Raw genomic sequence first — 14517 nt, 5'->3', positions numbered from 1 at the left:
TTATTGTGTGTGTGTGTGTGTGTGTGTGTGTGTGTGTGTGTGTGTGTCTCATTGGTGCATAAAAATTAAATGCAGACTACAGAGGGCAGCATCTGAGTACACATGACCTGCCGGAGAAGGATGAGGAAGACCATGAAAATCAGGTAAAATACAGTTAAATACAACATGTAATTTGTACGTAAATAAACACGGCTAAAGAGTGAATACATCATGTCATTTGCATTGTGTTATGGTGAGTTTTTTAAGAAATATGTTATTTTTTTCCCCCAATAATATTCTCTTATTTCTGTCCACAAATATATTTTGTGTATTTTCAGGGTTCTGATAAAGAAGAGACGAATAAAAAAAGGAACTGGAGAATGAAATTTGGGTCTTCGACAAAAGCGGAGTATGCAGTGAGAGATACAAATGGGTGAGCAATTGCATTTACAACTGTAACCTGTAAGGGGGCAGTATCATTAATCTCATATGATGCATGATGCTTTGAGGAAATGTTTGTGCTGCTCCAACATGGCAGCAGGCCACACTGACGCAGTGGTCCAGAGCTAATGCACAGTCGATGCAGAGGCTTTTGGTTGGAGTTCATTTTCAGTCTGTGCTTCTGTTCCTCCTGAACATTTTGTCCCTTTTCCATGAAACTTAGCCTACATGCTGGCTTGCTTTAGCTCTGTTTAATGAATTTTTTATCTGCACAGCCAAAAGACGCATTCATCTGAGAGAAACTCGCCCCGACGACGGCTGAGCCAGATGTTCAGGAGGAAGAAAACTCCGCTTGAGTAAATGGACCACAGTGTCTCCGTCATGATTTTTGGACATTTTTGGTTTCAGTTCTGAAGAGGAGGAAGCTTCTCTTTAAAGGACTGAGCACTGTAACTGCTTTCAAACTGACTTCCTATGCAGCCCATGAGATGAAGCAATCTGCCATGTTTATTTATTGTCTGCTGTATACTTGCCTTTATTTTTTATACTGAAATAATGTTTTCATATTAAACTGAGAGTGGGAATGAATTTAGTCAAAGCTTCTTTTTTTGCAAACATCAAACTTGTGTCTGTAATAAGCTGCAAATTGGTGAAGAATATTGGTATGCACTGTACAGTATAAAATCATTAATGTGAATATTTCTCTTTGAAGCTGTTATGCATTCATTTTTACTTCTGCAACATAAAAGAAACATGCCTCATATCCATCAAATGCTGTGTGTCTACATACAGGACAGTATGAAAGAACAATCGGATATGACTGCACCACATAGGCTTTCTATGAACAGATTATTCATTATTTGGTCTGGGAAATGTAAAAAAAAAAAATGCCTGTCACAAGCTTCCAGAGGCCATGGTGAAGTCTGCAATTAGCTTGTTTTGTCAGACCAACAGTTCAAAACCCAAATATAATCACTTTAGTGATATACTTGTAAATCTACCTGAGGAACCCTTACAAAAAGGTTTTGTGAGCGGTAAAATACCAAATACCATAAAAGAAATCCCTGACTTTGTAGAAAATAAGCTTCAATTTTTGAAATAACAAAACCATTTCTGAATTTTCATATTAATTGCAAAACATAGGATGTAAATTAAGGGATGGCCTTCATGTTTGTTAGGACATTTTAAGGAGCTTTTAAAAAACTATTTAAATCCCCTTAAACCATGCAGAAAACCTATTAGAATACCACAATCCATTAACTATCCCTTGATTTAAGGCAAAAAAAAGGAAAGGAAAGCCACAATTCTGCATTCAAATCCTTTCTGTAGCTTGACAGATCACAAGTGCAGGCCACACAGAGTTACTTTTATCATTTATTATATCTTTATTCACCTAGGTTGGGGGGGATAGACCTCCCCTGGCATTCCCATGTAAAGAGATGTCAATGACAAACACGTCCAACCAAACGAGAGAGGGTGAATAGGATTCCAGTCCATACATAAAATACATTTATTTACTATTTATTGAACCATCGGCATCCATTAGTCCCACATAGCATCCATCTGTGCTAGTAAATATATAGAGATAACATCTGTGGAGGGATTTATTTACTGTATGTGTGTGTGAGAGAGGGGGTTGGCAGAAAGGGTAGAGCTTATAGACGAAAAGAGTGGTGGTGGGGGGGAGGGGGGGGTCGGGTGCAGTCGTGCCTGCATTGTCCCCCCTTGTCTACATGATGCCACAGGAGGACAAGGGGTTGGCGATCTGGCAGGTGCAGGCCGACTGGCAGTATTGGCGCACAGTCTGGTAGCAGCTGCGGTCGGCGTCCCCGCCCCACTGCACGGGCCCGTTGGGGTCAGAGGGCAAGCGGCTCAGGATGCTGGTGTTGATGGCCAGAGCAGCCAGGCCATAGTCAGTGAACAGCACTGTCTCGCGCCTGCACGTGGGACACGAGATGAACTTGTACTTGGGACAGGACTCGTAGAGGATCTGCAGGCACTCCTCACACACCGAGTGCAGGCAGGAGAGGATGCGCGGCCGCTTGCCTGCAAAGTTGTAGGTGTGACCGCAGGTGGGGCAGTCCAGGGGCTCGCAGGGCATGACGGGTCCCGAGGAGGAGGAGGAGGAGGTGGAGGAGGTGGTGGAGGAGGAGCGCAGCACGTACTGGTTGACTATGACGTCTTCCATCTTGTAGTGGAACTGGTGGTAGCAGATTTCGTTGACACTGGTTTTGCGCTGCGCCAGGAAGCTCTGCTCCCGGCGCGTCACGGGGGCCGAGGGGGAAACCATCTGCCGGGGAGACCCTGTAATGTCCAGGGTCAGGTCGCTGCAGGCCTGGTTGACGATGATTTCGCCTTCACCTCCGCCGTCCCATGCCACTCTGGGGGGCGGGGCATAGCGAGGCTGGGTGACGGGAACAGGGCACTCTCGGGGGAACTTCTCCGACTGGATGATCTTGACGGTGTCCATGGGGATGGTGACAGGCTGGCGCCTGAGGCAGGACATTCGCACGTTTCTGGAGGTGGAAGAGAGAGGGGCTGTGGCTCCAATCAGCGCTGGACACCCCTGCCTGGTTCTGGGCAAGGGGAAAAAGATTAGGCTCTTTCTCTGGAGTCAGCCATTCGAGGGGACATGGGGACGGATGGTTGCCTCCATGTTTCCCTCAGAGATCCCCCCTGGCGGGCGCTACTGTCAGCCTGTATCTTTGTGAAGGGAAGACAGATGGAAGAGCTCAGCCAGAGCACCGCACTCTGCAGCTCTTATTCTGTTGATATGTATGGATGATTTAACAGTCCAGCTTACAGTGTCTGACCAGTGCTGACTACTTAAAGGTAGTTTTTTGTTGTTGCTGCTGATGTTCCTGTGCTGTCTCTGATGGCTATTTGCAGAAACGTATATTCACATACAAGGACAGTTAGTACTTTAGCACAAAGATATGTTCTCACTCAGGGATGACACCGATAAATAATCTCATATGCACACAGATGCTCACATATATACATACAGTACAGGTTGATGGATTTCTGCATTCACACTATGAGGGGGGGGGTGGATTGAGTTCAGGCAGTTCAGAAAGGTCCAAAAGGTATTGTCTTAAAATATATCCTGTGGCCTGCCAAGGAAACTCTTGTCTTCTCAAACTAGCCTTTACACATGGTTCTCGCTTAGCTTAACTTCCTGTTTTTTTGGCTGCGGAGGTGTTACACATCGACTCGAGTGCGTGAGAAAGAAAGAACAACCTCCAGTCTTTCTCTCTGCTCTTGGTCCTGTTTGGTCAGGTGACCCTGTGTGACCCTCTCAGTGGCTTATCGATAACAAACAGGGGTGTCCCATAATGCTCTGGAAAGCTGATGGAATGACTCCTTCAAGCTCCAAGGCTCCTGAATTCCTCAGAGGTGGGAGTGAAGGGTTTAACGTTCAGACAGTCCTCCCAGCTGAGCAGAAGAAGTGATAACAGTCTGAGGGATGCCTCTGTGCTTGTCTCCACTTTTTTTCAGTGACTCGTAACGTTTCCTTTGGTCCATCTACCTGTGAAAACAGAAGAGATTTATAAAAATACATGAATTTCTGCTCTGATAAAAACATTGCAAGATTTAGTGAATTTGAATGACATGTAACATGGAATATTAATGAGATATGTAGGGGGATGGGTCAGCTTTTCATAAATATATAAAACAAGTTCTATTATTCTGAGAAAGGTCTGTAGGTGTACGCTATTTTCATTGTTTGTGGGAAAGATCATAGCTGTGAGATCTTTCCGTGTTGGGAATTGTTTTTAACTTGGAAAGAATCCACTGTAGCTGTATCAAGATCAGTTTCTTTGTGTTTATCGGATGACGGAGGCTGTCAACTTTGCATGTTGGCCTCGGCCCAGGTGTATTACTTAAGAGATAATTATCATGATGCCAAATGTACCAGTACGTACGCCTCTGTTTTGACTACACACAATGTGCTACAAAGTCGGAGGATTATGTTGATGTGGTATGAGTGCTTAGGCTTTAGAACGACACGCACAGCACAGCTACTGAGCATTTTAAAGGGTCATTTAGGGTCATTTAGTATTTTTCAACCTCAACCTTTTTCACCCCATGTTTTTGTGTCCAAGCGACTAATCGGGACAACAATTTTCTTTGAAATTCTGCACCATCAATTTACGTCCTCTAAAAGTTTTTGCTACCGACAGCCTCCGATTGTTATTATAAGTGTCTGACAACATTGTAGAAAGGACATATTGTACACTAAAGTCTGTGCATCAAGCAGGATTTTAGAAATACTGAGCCCATTAGTACAAGTGCCCCTCCTCCATTCCCACAAAGAAGTCACATTTAAAACATATACAAAAACGTGTTTACAGCAGTAATAGCAGGTAAACAATGCTGCGGACACAAAACGTAAATGCAACTGACAGGTAATTTAAAGCCGAAGCCTGCCACACTGTCCGGTCAGACGGCGCTTGTGACACATGTTGCGGCCCTGCTCTTGTCATGCTTCCTGCTTCCTGTCAGCACTGTCACATCTTGTGAGTTGCGTCAGCTGGACCGCGTGGGAACAGGTTATACTCTGCACGGAGGGGTTTTTGTGTCATACTGTGTGTGGGTTTAAGAAAAAGAACAAGAGTATGCATGAAGCTTTTCAGCTTGACCAAAACAATAGCTGCCAGTCAGGAGAGGCGGGAGGATGACACATTCATTCTTTTCACTGGCTGATGATTCATTAGAGAGAATAAAAAAGCTTTGCAGAGGAGGTGACCTACATGGCGAAGAAGAAAAAAGAGAGAGAAAGAGAGAGAAAGAAAAGGGAGGAGAGGGAGCTCAGTGCTGGTCCAGGTTTCTATTTATGGTTTGTTTATCTATGCACTTCTCAGTGGTTTCCTGCCCCCAACCCCCTGCTGAAGATTCACACTGAAGAAGAGAGATGTACCTAACAGGCGGAAGTGCTTGAGCCCATTACCTCCACGCGATGCAGCGAGCCATACTGGGCAAGCAGGCAGACATTTGATTCTCCCCTTTGTCCTCTCTCAATGAATCTGTTGACAGATTTGTACAGCTCACACTCAAACACACAGAGCTGTTAGACTGAAACACCGACAGTCTCACCAAATGTGTTTCAACACTTCTCCCAAAATAGCCTCTGTTTCTTTTTCATCCTCTTTCACACAAAGTATTCATTCACACACAAAGATAGTGATATATTTCAGGGGCAATGTTTGGTGGTTTTTATAAGAGAAACAATCATCAAGAATGTGTATATGATGGCCTTACAAATGCAGGTATTGATTATAGATAAGATTAGATATTGATAACATTATCAAAGAAAATTTGTTCAAAAAAAGGTAATGAACATAAAATTGAATGAAAAGACAACACAATGTTATGATCAATGTTTGATTATTGATATGAAATTGTCTGTGACACAATGTGTACAGATGTTGCCATTGATTCCTGATCAGATTCTTAGTCATGTTTACCTATTCTATGATCGGATACAGACTGGTTTGAATAATTATTTTGCCTCTTTTGGATTGTTTAATTTGTGCAAAGTTCTGCTTGACAACAGTTAACATGACATTTTGGACTTTTGTTAAAAAAAGTTTTATGTAGAAAAACATTTTATTTTGTTAGTAACATATCAAAAATGTAACATTTTAATATCAGCATCAAACTATTTTAAATGATACTACATGATACTATACTATATCACATGGATGTTCCACAGCTTTATGCATTATATACACGTTATATAACTGCAATAGTGGGAATTTAGGCCTGGATTGAATTTGGCTATATCACCTGATGGTTTAAATTACAGCTATACCTATAAATCTGCCCATATGACTGCAGAAATGCCAAAAAACAACTTAGATATAATGTATGTAATATGCATGTAGTTTAGATATAGTTTTGCCCTTGCATCTACTGCAGACTACTGAAAAAGGGATCCAAAAGTCTGTTCATTCTATGTTTAGAAACCCACAATCAGCCAATATTGGCCTCTAAAATCCGTTAGGCTATTGTTTGAAATTCAACTAATCATCTCCACTTCTGACAACATATTATACGTTTAGACACACTGTGTGGATATAAACAGCTCGTGAGAGTATATGTCTGCCTCGCGGTGGGCAGGGGTCGAGTTGGTAAAGCATCCAGGCTGCACGCGGAGCCTTTGAGCCTGGGGGAGACGAAGCAGCTAAAATTACCCTCTAATTTGGTGACAGTGCTATGAAAAGGGCCGATAACTGAAGCCGCCTGCCCGCTGATGGCCCAGCTTTGGCGCAGCCTCTTCCTAATCGACGGAGCCCTCTCTCCGGTTATGTAAGGAGCTCATCTCCTACCCAGTCACCATATTAACAGAGTGCTTCAGCTCTCCCACAGTCTTGACATTGAGTGTTTGCGTGCGTGCGTGTGTGTGTATGTGTGTGCATACATAGCTCTGGATCCTCTCCCTGCAGAGGAATTATTACACTAATGAAATCATGGCAGGCATTTGACCTCGTCATCACAAGCAAGAGGAGGAAGAGAAGAGCTGACCACAGAGATGTCAGAGGAGTTCGTCTCGCAGCAAATTCCTCACAGCATTAAACACACACAGAGCAGCATAGACAGTTATAGAGTCACACACACACACACACACACACATTGAAAGTCTCACCCTTGGACGACTCCCCATCATCGTACTCGGCACCACCCTTATACATTCCACTGGACACACAAGCTGACAGATAACAAACCGATAAAAGCCTCTAAAAGGCATATTTCTGGATGTGCCCACTATCAGTCATGCTACTGATTAAGCTGACACAGACACCTGAAGAGGGAGAAAAAACACACATGGCGCCACACGCCAAGAAAATTCCTATCCTCTCCCACTCCCGCTGTGCTGCTTGGTCTCCCTCACACACACACACACACACACACACACACACACACACACACGCTCAGGTCCTCATGATCACACTGGATAAATTCTTCCTGTGCAGATCGGAGAATGCCAGAAGGGCACCATGTTCTGAATGAGTCATGCAGACCCTGCCCATCAGCATGTATCTCTCTCTCTCTTTCTCTTTTCTCTCAATGAAAATCTGTCTCTATCCACCCATCTCTATACAGCCTATGATCCATCTCTCCCATCCATCCACCCATCTGTCTTATCATGTGAGCAGTGTGTTGGCCCGGACAGAACAGAACAGACGGTGTGGGTCTCTGTGCCCGTACACCACATACCGGCACTACGTCGGGTATGCCAGCTATGTTGAGATGTGCATCCACGTTCATGCCTCGGCTGGTAAAAAAGCATCGCTGCGCATCTCTACTCTGACCTGCGTGGGATATTATGCTTGTATTTTGATTACATAATGTGCTATGACCTTAATGTGATGTGAGGACAAATCCCCAGATTTACTGTATGTTTTGGTGGCTGCAGATCCTCTCAGGAAACCGTAGCGCCGACAGGGATTCAGTGAAATACTGGGACCGATTCAAGCACAGGAAGATTTGCTTCTGTGGCATGTTTTACAATTTTAAAAGTACATTGTTTACATGAGTATTTAAGAGTTGTACTGCAGATGACAGATGCATCTCAGTGTCTTGCTTGCTTTTCTCAATAGGCTTTTGCTTACAATCGTTCTCTGAATAAAGCAATCGATTCCCTTCACATATAACATACAGTAGGTTGATATCAATTATAATTCAAATGCCAATATTTAAAAACAGATCAGGACATGATGTTTGGCTCTATTCATAATATTTACGGTCAATCCATGGAGCTGTGATTACATGCAATTATGCCATAGGCTGCTGTATGATGGCAGTGTGGCAGAAAGTGCTTAGTGAGTGTGTGGGGAGGTGTTGTTTTTAATAACTCAGCTCGCTGTCATTCATGGCAGACATCGGCCATTTTGCCTCGCAATTCATTACAGTCAAGTGCTCTTCGTTCCCGTCTATGTTTCTCCCACGGCAACATGGCAGAGCTGCACACAGGCAGAAAACTAAAAGGCAATAACACTCATCGCTCTGCCTGACACAGACTCCATAGAGGAGTTATGGGGGGAAAGGTTCAGCGAATGTCCAGCTCTTCAATAACAACAGTGGCTTGATTGATTAAGGCGATTGATGTTTCTCTTAAGGAGGCTGTCTCAGCGCCGGTTTAAAGGTGGACGGCATTGTTTGGTGCCGCGTGAGCTCAGGCTCAGGAAGGGACTGTGTGACAGAGGCGAGGTGGCCAAAATGTTTGGACCGTGTGAGATGGAGCGGCTTTAGCATGTGGGAGGGGTGTGTTCGGGAGCAGCAGTTATGCAATCGCAGCATGGTGTACCCAGCACTCTCACTGCAGCGCCAATGTATTGCCAATATGGAGATACCTTAGTGCTGCTGACAGCTACAGAACAGGCAGTTCCTGCCCCGTCCCTTTCACCCCCACCCACCCCTTCCTCCGGCCCCTACTCTCTGTCTGTGCAGAGGTCTGTCAAATGTCATAACCAGCTGGAGACGTGACCCCTGAAGACACCATCTACACCCAAACTCACACATCTAACCACTGTTTGTGCTCCGTGCAGATAAGTCGGTGAGCAGGTTCCCCTCCGTTCATGCAGCCATGTGTGTGTCTGCAAAATGATGCAACCACCATGCAAAGCCCATGCTTAACGTAACAAAAGGCACAGAGCACCTCTGTCATGCACAAAAGACAGCCGGAAAGAAAAAGAACATTAGTGTGAAAGCCACACAGAGGAGCCACACCTCACAGATGTGAAACAGATGCGGAGTATGAAGATGAACACGGAGGAAAACCTCTGTATCTTCTCTGTGAAACAGATGCAAAGCCATCTCTCATCCTCACCTGTATACGCACTTGTCTTGTTCCAGTCCTTTCCTTGCCTCCTCGATTCCTGTTCCAGTTCTTGCTGTCGATGTTGTTGATGTTGTATTGAGAAGATAAACCGCTCAGTCTTTTTGTTCAGTGGGATGTCTCACCAGGGGGAAGGATGCTCTCTCTCCTGTCCATACGATTCTAGAAGGATGAACAACGAGCGGCAGCAGTGGAGGGAGGCAAACATGGAGGGGATGTAAGATGGAGGAAGCTGTTACAAGGTGGATGCGTTATGTCCAGGCTTGGTGTCGTTGAGCTCCGCATCCCTCGTTCCCCTTCTCCTCTCCTCCGTGGTACCTTTGTCCTTCACTCTCCCACCCGTGATTCTTTTCCGCCGAGCTGTGGCTGAGCGTCTCCCTCCGGTCTCTCTTTCTCCATCCCTCTCCCCCAAGCCCAAATGTATTCAGCTTATTCTGGGCAGCGACCTGAGCTTCTGCGCCGCTTTTTCTCTGCATGCACGTCCCTCTTCTCTTCCTTCCTGTCTCTCTGCCCGTCTCTTTCTTCTGGTCTTCAGGTAAACCTCTCGTCTCGCTCCTTCCCTCTCCTCCGCTGTTATCTCTCCTCTCGGCTCAGCTGCCGTTCATTACTCCTTTTCTTCTCCTCCTCCAGTCAGTGCGCCTCACAGTCACACATGCGCAGTGTTTTCACACATACATGCACACTCACACACACTCCCTCTCTGTGCCTCTGGCTCCCTCCTTATGCATGTGGCTTGTTTTGCCTGCCCACCCCCACCTCTCTCTCTTTCTCTCTCTCTCTCTCTCTCTCTCTCTCTCTCTCTCTCTCCTCACACACACACTCCCTCTCTTTCTCTCTCGTTTGCTCTCCCGCTTCTGCAGCACACACTGCAGTGCCTCTGCAGCCAGGATCACGTTTTTCTAGTTGCCAGAGAAAATATTTCAGCCAATGAGAAACGTTAGAGACGCTAATCCCCTCCCCCACCCCCCACATCAAAACACAAATATGCACACACACACACATAAAACACACATGCTCATTTATACACAAGCATGCACACCGCCATCTGAGATAAGAGCATGTTTGTGTGCAGTGTTTGTGTATAAACCCTGCACCTTAGTGATGAATCATACCTAATGTACAACATTAAAACACACTCACATATGGTTTAGTCGACAGCCAGGCAAACAGGAAGTACAGGACGCTGGTGCAAATAGATCTCATCGAAAGGAGTGCAGCAAATCTGACAAAAAAGAGCATTAATTCACTCACAAATGAATTTTCTTCAGGCTGCTGACTGGATGATTTTTGGAAAAACAGATCCATCATATTCAACACTGAGCTCATGCAGCTCACTCATGTTTACAGAAACCCACAAACACGGCCTCAAAGCATAAATGTTAATAACCAAACAGAGGGGTGTCATGTGTACTCATTCTTCCTTGACACTTTGAATCCCAAAAAAAAAAGATGTGACTGCTAAATGTGACACGGTTGAGTTTCTATAAATTCAAAAATAATTCTTAAAAGCCCCCAACACAGATCTGCTCAGTCAGTGATGTTGCATAACGAGGATTTTATATTATAAATGTTGTATCTGCTCGAGTCTTCATGCTTCATGCTGACCAATAAATAATCCTCAGATCAAAGTGGAAAAAAAAAACATGACGCGATTTTCCAATTAAGGTAAGAGGGTTGTGCTTATATAACATGGGAAGCATAATGCAATGAGAGATAATCTGAACAGCAAATAGCTTGTGTTTGAAGGGCTTTTAGCAGCCAGCGCTGTGTAAACTTGCTCTTCTTAGAAGTTTCAGGAAGATTCAGAGTATTTGCTCAACACATCATTGATGCAATACAAGTTCCTCAAACATTTGGCGTGCAGTTTTCTCATACTCTATCTCTCTCTTTTTATTTTAATACCGCAGCCTTTTAGGCAACTGGCTGTGTGTTCATAATCCTGTTGTTCCAGCAAAGGCTAAAGTAAGTTAGCCGTTGCTGGTCAGTTTACACCTCCAATGAGGCTTGCTGCTTGTTGAACCTCAACGTCCACCTGTGTACAAAGTAACGAGTAATACTACTGTGCAGTTGAGTAATTGGTAAAGTATTAATTAGGCCTGCTTTTTTAGTTATAAGAGTAATTTGATTTCTAATTTGTGTAATGAATGAATAAAGCATCAAGGTGAAGCTAGCATTCATTACAATTATAAAGGCAGCTAATCTGCTTCCTCAGAACAAACAACTCCACAGCTGTGAGCTTGCTTGGTGCTCTGAACTACATAATATGTGACATCATGGGTCCCAACAACCAGTCAGAAGAACACAAATACAGAAAGTCTCCCATGTGAAATAACCCAAAATGGTGAAGCAACAGTAAATAAAAGAAAACTCCAAAACCAAGACATTTTTCTACCACTAAACTTAAAGTCATGGCTGACACATGTTTCACAGTGTAAGATATATGAAAAGGATTTGCCGCAGGGAAAATTGTTGTGTACGACTAAACCAAGAAAGCTGTTATCATTACATTTTGTAAATATCAGTGCACCAAAACATCACAAAAATGTGTTTGTGGGGGACTCAATTGGCCATGAACTAAGGTTTTACGGCGAAGTCAAGGTCTTTTGAGTGTGATTTATTTTCTCCTTGAAGAATTTTCCCACCGCTGTCGTAAGAGGTGACATGCAGTTCTGTAACTGAAGACATAGCTGCAGGGACAATGAGACACTGAGCCCAGGATGTGTTCATATCAACAAGGCCTTATTTCTACTTCACTTGTGAGCCAGTTGTCAGCGGAGGGACGGGCTAAAGAGGAAAATAAATCACTTTCTGTCATCAAAGAAAATGGATTATTTTAGGTATGTCTGGTATTTATTTCGGGTGGAATCGTTTTTTGGCTGCACTTATTTGAGCTGTACATTTTATATGTTGCTGTTATAGAGTACGACTATCACATGTTCCACAATTAAATACCTGCCTGTCATTCTGTATGTTTTGTTTTTTGCAAATAGAACGACATGCACATTTACTTCTATATTTACTGTGTGCAGTGAGAAGTTTTAATGTAATCTTAATTGTGCACATTCATTTCCAAATGCATAAATTAGATACTGTATTTGCAAAACACTACTGCATATGAGTTTTGGGAGCATGACGTTAACACAGATATATAGCTAGAATATTATTTCTGGACAATTGGACCTGAAAATTGCTTGCTTGCTGATAAGTTACTTTAAAGCTCGACTAGGCACAGCTTTAATAGCTTCTACAGTGGAAGGGTTTAACTCGGTGTCCGGCATGGAGCTGTGCAGTAAATTGTCCTTTGTAATGAGGCTCTTGTGCCACAAGGAGGCCACTTTGTTCAAGCCAGTTTATCTTGCTCTGTGTCCTTGTGTTTTACTTTTTTTAGAGATTCAAATGTTGCATGTGTTGTAACCACAATTGTGATTATTTCTTTAAAGTGTTTGTATTCAGATAGAACAATTATTATTTCACTATTTCACGCTCATTAACTCACTGTTCACGGTTAACACAATATCATACATTTCTTTACATGGTTTCATGGAATCTAACACACTAATCCCTAAATATGACCTTTGCGAAGCTTATTGTTTTTTTCACATGTGATACAGACCCTGTTTGGTAATAGTTTGGATCACATGTAGTTTGTGGAGTCGTCTTTATAATTATTTGGATATAAACATGGCACTGTGATGAGATAGACTTAACTCAGGGCAGGACTGAACAACAAATATCAAGGATATCAATGCTTTACATTACCACAGGAGGACATTCTGAAATGCTTTGGGGGCCATATTTTGAACGATGTTACATTTTGAGAATTGTCACCTGAAATGGCAACTTAGGCCCCTCTGGAGTGAGACAGCTTAACCTCTTTCTCAGACTGGGTCAAGTGGAACCCATAAAAGGCATAAAGAAATATGTATTTCTTCATCGAAAAATGTCTAAGATGACTTAATTATCATTTTAAAATGTCAACAGGTTCATTTTATTTAGGCCCTTCTGCTAGCTATTATAATTGACTTAATCTTTGTTTGAAGTTTTACAATAATTCAAAACATAGCGACGGCCAGCAGATGGGGTTTGGCTACTAGCACAAACACTCCAACCAGAGAAGTCTCTATGTTGACCTTTGACTGGCTCGTTGCACTTAGTCACCACACCAGCATAATCACTGCCAGGCATGTGATTCAAACACATACAAAGTCATATGTGGCTTCTGGAAAATTAGGCAGGGGTAAAAGCTAATCCAAGGCATAAATCATAAATCATTCAACAGTGGTGCACATATTCAAGGCCTACATTAGTGCACATTAACCACAGTTAGTGATAAGAGCCAGATAACCAGTGTGTCACAATGGGAATGACTTACAGTACATTCAAAAGTGGTCATGTCTGGTTTCGGCATTTCTTTACCAAGTACGTAAAAGACTAAATTGACCTCGGTAAGAGCAGATTTCACCAGAAATTGAATGTGCAATAAAATATACAGAAAGCCAGTGTCTTACAAGTTCAGCAGTGAACCACCAGAGGGAAGCAAAGAGAGTCAAACTGTATTCTGTGTAATTCACAAACCTACTTCCCTGAGATGTTTTTATTCATTAACACCTAAAAACAACACACAGTGAGATTCTTGGTGTTGAAGAAGGGGCAGCACTTGTGGACTTTGAGCACATACAATGAGGGGGAAAAGGGTTATGTAGACCGAGGTAGCAAAAACAGTAATTACCGGGAATTTTTACAAATTCTCAATCTTGTCCAAACCCGCATCTGTTATGTATTACGGGTTAAAGAGGCATTTTTCTTTAACATGTAATCTCAAAAACACATACAAATGAACTTAGGTCAATTCACTTTCTTGTCAATTACATGTAAACTACAAAATCCAGGAGACGATAAAGGAGCATTTATTTTTCCAGTTTTGAGTAAGAGTAAATACTAGTTGAGTTGACACTATGGCCATTATTATCACATTTTAAACACATTATTGCGATAGCTAAAAGCAGTCTGATTATTATATCAATTAAGTTCATGTGAACAAGGGCTGTTATCAGATATCAAATCATAAATGTATACTGCTACAAGCAGTGTGAGTGGACTCTTCCCGGTAAAGACAAGCGTGAGTCACCCTGCAGCTCCATTCATGAGCTGTTCTGATAGCCACCTTTGCCCTCTGGCATCATGTTTACAATCACAAAAAGCTAAAGTAAAGACGAGGAACAAAAGTCATAGTTAAATATAAATTATCCGAGAGC

The 14517-nt window shown here is 43.0% G+C and overlaps 1 protein-coding gene across 1 annotated transcript; it reads right to left on the bottom strand.

The window, feature by feature from the left end:
* Positions 1-1809: 1809 nt before the first annotated feature.
* Positions 1810-2926, bottom strand: rnf208 (ring finger protein 208). The gene has a single exon (XM_076104350.1). It carries the CDS (start codon positions 2924-2926, stop codon positions 2150-2152), a length of 777 nt encoding a protein of 258 aa, XP_075960465.1. The 3' UTR covers positions 1810-2149.
* Positions 2927-14517: the final 11591 nt, after the last annotated feature.

The sequence above is a fragment of the Anarhichas minor genome, unplaced genomic scaffold, assembly GCF_050575085.1.
Source record: "Anarhichas minor isolate MPS153535 unplaced genomic scaffold, ASM5057508v1 ptg000002l, whole genome shotgun sequence".
Lineage (NCBI taxonomy): Eukaryota > Metazoa > Chordata > Actinopteri > Perciformes > Anarhichadidae > Anarhichas > Anarhichas minor.
Note: the sequence above shows the minus strand (reverse complement) of the source record. Positions and strands in the feature narration are given on the sequence as shown.

What these genes read in the sequence shown, in the direction of transcription:
- rnf208 (XM_076104350.1), bottom strand. Translation starts at nt 2,926, where the DNA reads ATGTCCTGCCTCAGGCGCCAGCCTGTCACCATCCCCATGGACACCGTC.